The sequence below is a fragment of the Mesocricetus auratus genome, unplaced genomic scaffold (assembly GCF_017639785.1).
Source record: "Mesocricetus auratus isolate SY011 unplaced genomic scaffold, BCM_Maur_2.0 Super-Scaffold_100010, whole genome shotgun sequence".
Classification (NCBI taxonomy): Eukaryota; Metazoa; Chordata; class Mammalia; order Rodentia; family Cricetidae; genus Mesocricetus; species Mesocricetus auratus.
The window spans coordinates 52,307,593-52,318,869 of NW_024429194.1; the positions used below are offsets into that span (position 1 = coordinate 52,307,593).

At 36.3% G+C, this 11,277-nt stretch overlaps 1 protein-coding gene across 1 annotated transcript in view; it reads left to right on the top strand.

Annotated features, from left to right (window-relative positions):
* Window positions 1–8,867, top strand: part of Boll (boule homolog, RNA binding protein) — a 92,869-nt gene extending 84,002 nt beyond the window's left edge. The window contains exon 11 of the mRNA XM_040753600.1: window positions 8,234–8,867. Within this exon, the coding sequence (XP_040609534.1) occupies window positions 8,234–8,392 (159 nt within the window). The 3' untranslated portion in view covers window positions 8,393–8,867. The remainder of the gene's footprint in view (window positions 1–8,233) is intronic.
* The last annotated feature ends 2,410 nt before the right edge of the window (window positions 8,868–11,277 follow it).

The following is an 11,277-nucleotide window of genomic DNA, read 5'->3' on the forward strand; positions in this document are numbered from 1 at the left end:
AGTTTTATATAAATGCAGCTTGCTGCACCTATTTAGTACTGTTCATATGTCCATGTGTTAGACTGATCACTTGGGATTGGATAACCATTTAGGGGCCTTATTATAGAGAAAATTGATTCTCCCTCAGCAGCCATTAATTCCCTATAGTTTTTGTGTATGGTGAAGCCTGCTGAGATTTCCTCCATTCATGTTTGGATGTCGTTATTCAAGATCTTTTCAAGCAACCATATTAGTGAGATGCCATGGGCGCAGTTTCCCTATCAGACCTTGAAAACACAATCTTACAACAGGCATCCTGGTTCTCTGGCTTTTAAATCTTTCGCACCCTCTTCTGCAGTGTTCTCTGAGCCTTAGATATACGGTTAGTGTTGTATGTAGATGTTCCAAATAGAGTTGGGCACCCCACAGTCACCTCTCTGTGTTTTGCTGTAATAGCCTTCAGCCACTGCAAAAAAAAAAAAAAAGAGCTTTTTTGATAAGGGATGTGAACTATACTTAGCTGCGGGCATATCCCCTCTGAGAAGTGGTTGGGAGATAAGATGGGGCAGAAGAAGAGGCAGGAGGGGGTGCTAGGGTTGGTATGTAAGATGAAAAAAATTAAATAGAAAATATAGGTAAATTATATTTGATTAGGAAAGTTTCAGTAGTAGATTATCCTCTGTTATACAGAATTTCAGAATGAAGAGATTGCCCTGAGTCTCTGAAAAGACTGCATTTCTTTTAAGTAGTGTTAAAACTGTTAAAGATTATGGGGACTTTAACTGGGTGCATTTTGCATTACAAGATGGTCATAAGCAACAAGAAGTGGATGTCAAATTGGCAAGGGATAGACTTGTGATTATTAATACTGTTAATTTGACAGCTCTAGTATCACTGGAAACAAGCCTCTCAGTAAGTCTGTAAGGAATTTTCTAAATTAGAAATTAATTGAAGTGAGAAGACTCCTAGATGTGCAAACAGCATTCCATGGACTGGTGTTCTGGAATGAATGAAAGAACAAAGAGTGCAGTCATCTCTCTCCATTTCCAGATTGCGGACACAAGGTGACCACCCACTTCAAGCTCCTATCATCACTATTTCCTCACCATGACAGACTGTACCTCAGAACTGTAAACCAAAATAAATTCCAACCTAAGTTGCTTTTGTCATAGCACCAAAAGCAGTAAATAACCAAGTATTTCTATAAAGGCTAATGATCATAAACATCTCTTTAAAGTAATTCTTTTAAAAGCAAAAGTGTGAGAAGGAAAGTTAAACTACTTTTAGGAAATGGCACTTTAGTTTTGCACATTGTTTCCTTTTATAAGTAGAGCAGATTTTCTTCCCAAGAGCTTTAGTCTTGACAGTAACAACTTGGTAGCCTTAGTTGTCTCTAGTTCCTTACACTAAGGAGCTCTGTGGCATCCCTTCTGGATCTTTACCTTTGGTAGCTTTCAGTGCTTTAGTGAGTTGTCTATGTCACAGCTCCAAACCAGAAAGGAACATATGCACTTTCTACCCAGAGCCTGCTAGCTGTCTCTGAACCTGGGAAGAACTCCCAGCCTACCTGACTCAGTATTCTCCTCCAGTTTGTTCAGTCATTTTACACAAATAAACTTACTCTAATAACAGGAATGACCCCCTTCTATCTTGCTTTTCCCCTTTCTAGACACCAGAGTGACCTCCTCTAATTTCTATTTGGGGCAGAATTTTCTCCAATTTTTCAAAATACTGAATCTTGTTTATCTAGCTCAATAAAAACTCTTGACTAAAGATAATAGAGCTTATCAGTATTTTCATGTCCATCGCATACATATTGTGATCTCTGCTTTAATTTTCAAATAAAAATGGAAACTTTAAAAATGTAATTCATCATAATTTTGTAAGAGTTTTGCTCCACTCTGGTCATAATATATAACAGACGTTTAAATCTACTGGGTATCCTGCCAAAAACTGTACATGGGGCACTGAATTTAAGAAATCTAATAACTGTAATTCCAGATTTGGAAATTTTTCAGAAGCAAGAGAACACAAGTCTTCCTGCATGTCAGCTTCCCAGGGATGGCCTGTCAAGCTCCTAGACAGCCTGACACTATCACCTGATAGAGAAGTCAGTATGGGGAAAGAGGCTTTTGTTTAAAGGAACATAGTTTAAAAGTAACTAATTCATACTTATGTGAAGTTGAATGTTTCTCTCTGTCCCACTGGTCCCCCTGGACTAGCTTCTGTGCTAGCTTCTGTGCCACTCACAGGTCCCTGCAGCCGCTTATGAAATAATCACTCAGAGACTAATATTAAATATAATTGTTTGGCTAGCTCTCTCTTATAAAGTGAACCATTTTTAATAATCTATGTATCACCACATAGCCAGGGCTTACCAGTAATGTTCTGGTATCTTACCCCTTCAGTGGCTACATGGCGCCTCTCTGACTCCGCCTTCTTTCTTTCTCCATCTCTGTTTGAATTTCCCACCTAGCTATATTATGCTCAGCCATTGGTCAGATCAGCTTTATCAACTAATAAAAGCAACATATATCCACAGCATACAGAAGGACATTCCATATCACTTATGAATAGTTCTGGGTCTTCACTTTTTTCTTTCTTCCACTTCTGAATTCACTGATAATCTGAAAGCTTCTAGTTGTTCACTGTGGTCCCTAATAATAATAATATATTTTGAAAATATAGAAAAGCAAATAGTGATAATTTTCACTTGAACAGAGTGGTAGAGCCTTTTAATCCTCAGTTAATCTTGTTTTATGTGTAATAGACACTTAAGAGACTAATTTAAAAAGGTTGACAGTGAGATTGAAGTTATTTTTATGACTAGGTCTTAAAGATCAGATGAAATTAGAAAGCATAGTGATAGTTAACCACACTGTTGCAAAACACTATTCTAATTTCCTTAAGATTTTAGAGATTTCGGGGGCTGGAGAGAGAGCTCAGTGGTTAAGAGCTTGCTCTTCCTGATGGACCTGGGTTCAATTCCCAGCACCCACATGGTAGCTCACAACTGTCTATAACTCCAGTTCTAGGGGATCTGACACCAATGCACATAAAATAAAAGTTAAATAGATTGTTTTTAAAAAGATTTTATAGATTTCAATTCTAGGTAACAATGAAATGTAGACTTTTTGACATTTGTATTTATGAAATTAGGGACTATCATAATCTGTGAGTTGCCTTAATATTTTCTCTATTGGTTGAGACTTGTATTTAAAATAATCACAATTCATAGTAGTTGAATTCCAAATATTATTTTGGATAATCACTTGCATCATTCTGTTGTGTTGTTGTTATTGCTGCTGTAATTGGTTTTTCAAGACAATTCTTTGTCTTAGCCTTGGCTGTCCTAGAACTCACTCTGTAAACTGAGCTGGACTCAAACTCAGAGATCCATTTGCCTCTGCCTTCCAAGAGCAGGGACTAAAGGTGTACACCACCACAGCCACCCAGCTCATTCCCTTTTTATTTTTTTAATCCAGTTGGATAATCTAAATTGTCTGAGATGCCTTAGTAATTATAACTTTGTTTTAGCACTCCTACACAGTTGTTTCTATAGGTATATACATAAAATAGAATATTAGAAAATGTATATTGAAGGCCAGGTGTTGGTGGTGCACGCCTTTAATCCCAGCACTCGGGAGACAGAGGCAGGCGGATCCCTGTGAGTTCGAGGCCAGCCTCGATCTACAGAGCAGCCTCCAAAACAATACAGAGAAACCCTATCTCAAAAAACATAAAAAATGTATATTGATTATAACTATCATAGTATGATATTAATATCATTATCAACAAGCAATGCGTATTAGAGATCCTATAATCAATTCTACATTTATAGACAGAATACAAGGATAGAGACAGTCTTGCTCCTACCGTCTTTCTGCCTTCTCTTCCACAAGGGTCCCTGAGCACTGAGGGGTGAGTATGATGGAGACATCCCATTTAGGGCCAAGTGTTTCAAGGCATCTCACTCTCTGCACACTGTCCTGTTGCTAGTGGTTTCTTGTCCCACCAGGTCCCACCGTTTCTGCCCCAAATGACCACACAAAGACTTACATAACTGTTGGCCCATGGCTAGGGCTTCTTATTGGCCAGCTCTATCTTAATTATTAACCCATTTCTATTTATGTATTTCCACGTGGTTTTGGCTTACCAGAGAATGCCCGGACCTGTTACTCCTTTGGCGGCTACATGTTGTCTGTTTCTGGAAGGTTCTCTCCACCTACCTTTCCTGGAATTCTCATCTCCTAGTCCCACCTATCTTCCTGCCTCATTGGCAAAGTAGTGTTTTATTCGTCAACCAATAAGAGAAACATATACAGAAGGACATCCCCTTTCAGTGTCCAGCTATGGTCTCTGTATTTATCCCCATCTGCTGCAGGAGGAAACTCCTCTGATGATGGTTGAGCAAGGCATTGATCTATGAATAGAGCAGAGTGTCATTAGAAGGTATTTTGTTGCTACATTCTTTTTTTGTTTGTTTGTTTGTTTGTTTGTTTTTGTTTTCCAAGACAGGGTTTCTCTGTGTTGTTTTGGAGGCTGTCCTGGAACTCACTCTGTAGACCAGGCTGACCTCAAACTCACAGAGATCTGCCTGCCTCTGCCTCCTCAAGTGCTGGGATTAAAGGCGTGCACCACCAAGGCCCGGCTGCTACATTCTTTTAACAAAACAATAGTATTTGGTTTTTCCCTAGGTTCCTGACCTATCTAGTCTCAGGTTCTTGGCCACCCAAATAGTTCCAGGGATGGGTTCCATCTCATCTGGAATGGGCCTTAAATCCAACCAGGTATTGAATACTTAGTCCCACAATCCTTGTGCCACTATTGCGCTAGCACATTGTAGATCAGATGTTCTGTAACTAGGTTAGTGTTTACCTTTCCCCTTGGTAGCATACAAAGTACCTTCCAGTACCCTGAAAAATAGTAAGGGTGAAGACTCTAGGTAGGTGCCAGTTCAACTTCTCCATGTTCAGTGAGTTTTGTAGGTCTCTTCAGCAATAGGGTCTTACCATCAGTTTGTGGAAGCAACCAGTAGCCTTGGCAATAAACTGTGCTGTTTGGGGGCTCCCCGGGAGTCCCTTTGGCCACCAAGTGGATTAGATGTAACCTGGAACGGGAATATTTATTTGACAACAAAAGATTGGGGCTGTCTTCCCCAACTTTGGCAATTTCATTTCGATCACCTTCATATATGTACATATCTTAGGAAGCTTCTACTATATTGTTTCCATACAACCCCTCATATGGCCCTTAAGTTTAGCTGTCCTCCGTGAATGCCCTCCCTTTTTCCCCTCTTCTCTCTTCCTCTCCATTTGATCCTCCCACCCCAGTCCCCCTACATGCATCCATAACTATTCTATTCTGTTAGTTCCCTCCTAGGGTAATCCAGTCCTCCCCACAGTCCCTTACCGTAACTTCTATGGTTATATGGATTGTAGCCTGCTTATCCAAGACTTTACAGCTAACATTCACATATAAGCGAATATATACCATATTTGTCTTTTGTTCTCTGGGTTACCTCACTCAGGAAGATTTTTTTTCTAGCTACGTCCATTTACCTAGAATTTTATTATTTCACTTTTTTGTTTCTTTTTTCAAAATAGGGTCTCTCTATGTAGCCCTGGATGTCCTGGAACTTGCTCTGTAGACCAGATGGACTAGACTCAGAGATCTACCTGCCTCTGCTTCCCAAATTCTGGGATTAAAGGCATGTGCCAACTCACCCAGCTGATTTCACTTCTTAATGAGTAATAATCCATTGTGTAACTATACCACATTTTCTTTATCCATTCATTTGTTGACTGACATATGGGCTGTTTTTTATGAATAAAGCAGTAATGAATGAACATAATTGATCAAGTTCTCTGTAATAAGATCAGAGCCCTTTGCTCATTAAAAATAGTCTTCTTTTTTCTCCCCTGGCTTGGTTGAGGATAAAAGTCCAGATAATTTATATGATATGTGGGAAGACACAGCCGTGCATGCGGTGAAGAGATTTGACCAAGGTTTCAGCATAAATGCTATGGGGGGGGCAGTATTGCTGTGTGTGCACTCATGTGCATGTGTGTATATGTGTACATGAATGGAGGCTAGAGGAGGACGTCAGGTGACCTGCTCTATTACTCTTTTCTTTACCATAGCATTTCTCACTGATTCTGAGGCATGTAGCAAGCAAGCCCCAGTGAGCCTTCTGTCTCCACTCCATACTGGACAGCATAAAAATTGTCTTGAAAAGTATCGTGCAAGTCAGAACTCTAAGAAATATAAGAAACACATGATAAGAAGATAAAGGGTTTCTAGGACATCCCAGAAAAATCTTCTGGCCTTGATACAGCAAAAGGAGAACTATGGTTTGTTCCACCCACTCTCTTGAAAACAACACATCTCAAAATACTTTTGAAACAAAATCTACCACCAAAACATCTTTTCTTCTTCCTTTCCATTCTTCTTGCTAATATTTACAATGCATGCATTCATCAGCCTTAGTGTATGATCCCTTCATTTAGTCTTGTTATCTTAGCTGTACCACTGAACTACAGCCCCAGCTCTGCTAGTTGGGGAACAATTATTCAAGCCTGGTTTTGTTATATCCTAGTTTAGGTACTAGACTCAAACCATTTTTGTATAAAGTTTGATCCAGTTGTTAATTTTTTTTATTTTTAGTTCCATAAATTTGTGTGTGTGTGTGTGTGTGTGTTTGTGTGTTATGTACATGTAAGTGCAAGCACCTACAGAAGCCAAAGATGCCAGATCAGCCTGGAGGTGGAGATGCAGGTTGTGGTTACCGACTGTGGGTGCTAGGAATCGAACTCATATCCTCTGAAAGAGTAGTGCTTGACTTCTAACCATTGAGCCATCTCTCCAGCCCCAAACTTGACCTAATTCTAAGATACACTTCACTATCAAAATTGTGTTATCATCTCCTGAACTCAAAAATTTGTAAAAAGTGCCTGACAATATAGCCTAATGTCATTCGAGTAAATTTTCTCATATTGATTTTTGATAAACTTTCTTTAGCTTATTATTACATTGTAACATTCTTTCCAAGCTGGAAGACTATGTTGTAATGTCACAAAGTATCTTAAAGTGCTATTAATATAAACTGTAACTGTACATTAAAACATATTTAACCCTGAAAGCATCCAGACCTGTTAATAATACTCTACGAAGGACTCACTGTTTTTGTGACTTTTTTCCTGACGGTTACTTGCTCTAGCACTGCCGTGGTATTTCTTTATTGGTAGATATGCTCAGAGTCCTAGTAGATCTGTAGTGTCCTCTGTGTGTCTACATCATATAACTTGAAACTACATAGTAAAATTTTCCCTTTGGAGAAGTTTTGTCTTTTAATCTTAGAAGTGTTAGTCAACTCTCTTAATTGTATGTAAGATGCTAGTTAAAATTTTAGAAGAACTACTAAAAATTTTTTATAGTCGAATGCAGTTGATTTGGTCTGCATACTACTTCAAAAATTTTATTCAATGTGGCAGAGACACTACCTCATCGATGGCTTTATTCTTTAATCCAAGTATTGAACTCCAATCATTTAAAGCAGACAAAACCATTGGTGAGATTTTAGACAACAGGATTTGCATCCCTCAGGATGTCCTAAAGTAGGAACTTAGTCATTATAGATAATGTCTTATTTTTGGTGTCTTTAACAATCTTTATATTTTGCAGTAAATCAAATAAAAGTCACTTGTTGGACTTAATAAATGATTTGCTGAACAGTAAGAATAAAATGTATTAACATTTATCTATTGGTTTTTCTCTTGATAGTGCTTTCTTATCCATAAGATTTAATTCTAATCTTATATGTAAGCATATAATTTTTTGAAAAATAAATATATAAGTAAATAAGCTTAGCCAAAGTTTAGAGATGACCCAAAGAAAGTATAATTTAGAAATCTCATTGAATATGGCAATTCTCAGGTCTTTCATATGGAATTTCTTTATACCATAGGATGCTTCCCTGTCTAGTGGTTTAGAAAATTAGCCTACTCTTCATATGAGGCATTTTCTGAAGAACACTTTCATCAGAACCCAGTCCCAGGACTGGGGGAGTATGTAGCTCAGTGGTAAACTAGGCTTGACCAGCACACACATTGGCTTGAATTAGATCCCCAGTGAGTCTAAAAACAAATCCAGACCTAGTTTATCTTATTTTTTAAATCTTTCCCTTAAGTAATTATACAAATGAAAGCCATTGAAAGTGCATTAAAACCCTAACTGTCTTTAAATTTCTCAATAGGAGCCAAGGTTACATTCTGTGAGAAGAAGCTTTTCTCATCCTTCATCTGTGGCTTTGAAACCTCGATACTCTCGAAGCCCACACTTTCATCCTAGGAAAGATTTCAGAGCAGACGACCCAGTTTCCACTCCACCTTCCTGTACTGATTTTGTTAAGTAGATTCTTGAGTTACTGTTTTTTCCAGAAGTAGAAAATAACTAGGCCTGTATGTGGTCTAGTAATAAGTGAGGTTTGGGAATATGCTTAAGGTTACATGTTTTTGCTTTTTTTTTTCAAAGAATTTTTGAAATCTTAGTAGCCAGAACATGGGAGATGCAGTTAAATCATGGTTTCCTTTATTAACTCAGACACCTAAGTAATATAGAGTTACAAGCCGTAACATACAAGAGTTGTCTCTTACTGTAAGACGCTGTCTTTCAGCTCATTATCTCCCTGTCTTACCAGCATGAACATCATACATAACCATTTACAGACACCTTTGATGGTTGGATTTTCAGTCTCGTTCCAGAAGTTTCATATTTGTACAAATTCATGGCATATATGGAAATGCTTACCAACAGACCATCTTTTGTAATATGATAGAAATTTTAAAAGCTCTATCTTGTTAGATGATGTATAAATTCTAATTTTCACATTCTGGTTTCACTGCATTTATGTTTGTGTGTATTTTAGCTATATTAAGTAGTTATAATGAAAACCATTTCAAACTCTACTTACATGACAAATTTTACACACATAATAATTTGTGTATTATAAAATATCCATAAATCTGTCATATTATGACCACTTATTGTATAGTGGTTACTATGACCAAAGTGACACTATCCTTAAATGTTCTTAAAAATTATCTATTTCTGGCCCTCCTCTGTCATTCATACATGAAGTAGAATTGTTCATAGGGCATAGCACCTTAGGCAATGTAGGTATTCATAATTACATCATGTAATTACATCAGATTTGATACTGTCAGTATTTTTATCATTCATTTGGTTCTTCACGAGGCTTATAGGCTTTTAAAACATTAGAATTTACCCATAACACAGTTTTATTTTTAAATACAAAGAAGTCATGATTGCCTGCTGTTATGGAATGAGAGAAGTTTCTAAAATTAAAACACATGTCAATAATTAAAAATTTAAAATTAAAAAAAAATTACTATCTTTTAAGTCAGTGCTTTCTATTTGCCAAATGTAACTTCTATTTTTAAAAAATTATTCCTTTGATAGAAGCTTGGATTAGTAAAACAATAAGGTTATATAAATCAGCAGTATTTCAAAAATTGACTACATGGAAATTTACTTTAGAACTTAATGAAAATTGATAGCACAATACTTGTAGGAAATGCTAGACTTCCAGTATTTTAAATTTACATCTACTCCAAGAATTAATACTATCTTGTACTTCTTCTGGGAAAGAGTAAGAATTATAAATAAAAACACTCTTATAATATCAGAAAAGTAATACCCAGTAATAACTTGAGTAACTTTTATTCTGTCTCATGAAGGATGATGAATATACTCATGGATGTACATATATATTTGGGGTATATAATCTTAGTATTTCTGGGCTAAAATACATGTCTATGAATAAAACTAATAGTACTGTTTAGTAGATAGTACCTTCATACATCTTAAGGCTTTCCATCTATGTAAGAGTATTTGCTTTTGCTAGTGTTACTTTGAAAGTAACATGCTATGTGTATTGTTATCAAAGCCCTAGCCAGAATATCATGAAACAATATATTTGATACTCAGCTTACCTATTTTTGGTATATATTTGAATCCCACATTTATTATTCAGGCTTATTTGTGAATAACAGACATTTTTCTAAAACCTTTATAAATTCCAAGAGTCTGAGAGTAATTAATTGTATTTTGCATTAAAAAAAACTGAAAGTGAAATGTTGTAGTTAACCAGTTTAGTTCGGGCAATTATGCTTTCTCCTAAAATATACTGTACTTCCACGTTATTTTCACTCAATTCTGTAAAGATTATATATTATATTTCTCTCTGTAGACTGTAAACTATAAAATGGAGATAACATGAAAATATATTAATGTAATCCCTCAAAAGATACTACTCTGCTTAAGTTGTTATACCTTTCTCTTATTCTGTAAATGTAACAAAAGTAATTTTAGCAACCATTCACATGAGTGTTTTAAGTTTTCCATTTTCAAGGTCTTTTTATAAGCCATCCTAGTACAACCTCGCCCTTCGTTTCAGACAGTGCTGAAACAACCACTAGCAGGATCTAAAGGAAATGTCTAGTCAGCATAAAAAGTACTGCCGAAGTACATCCTCTTCCTTTGGTATTTTGGATAGAATAATTATCCACTAACAATTTGAGATTAGATTTAATACAGTGTGTTCCTTGCTAATCATATTAGGATCTTTTCCAGCACCAAAACAAAGCTACACAATATACCCCCATAACAAAAATACACAGGTAGATTTTTAAAATATATGCATGCTGATTAGTAAAGTTAGTAGTACTATTCTGCTCAGACTATTTCAAACTGTAAAAACTGCTGTTAGTTAAAATAATAACATTCACTCTCCTGATGTTAAAAGAAAAATAAAATAAACCTCAGCAAAAAATCTCATGTTCACAGGTGTTTAAGCCCATGTCCTGGTTATATACAATCTTTACAAAATTTGTCTTAAACTGTTGAGCTCAGACATACATACCTTTACATATTGAATATTTAAGCATCTACCTCAACAAACTTACCAATGATGGTTTTCAATAAGCTGGTTTAACCTGACTAGCCCCTTCTCATTACTTGGTTTTAAGTAGCAAGTTTTCACTATTATTCCTGTGTGTCCATCTGAAATCACAGTGGTTTCCTAATATATTTACACTGAGCCACAGAGGATACATTTACATGGTCTGTTTTTGTCAGAGCTAACAGCTCTTTTATATGACCTCCATGAATTACAGAAAAAGTGTTCTCTTATGCTGGATGTTTACTTTATGATATCAGTTACATCTAAAAATATTTCATTCAGAATTTGGTGTGAATTAATTTCCTTACAGAGACTGA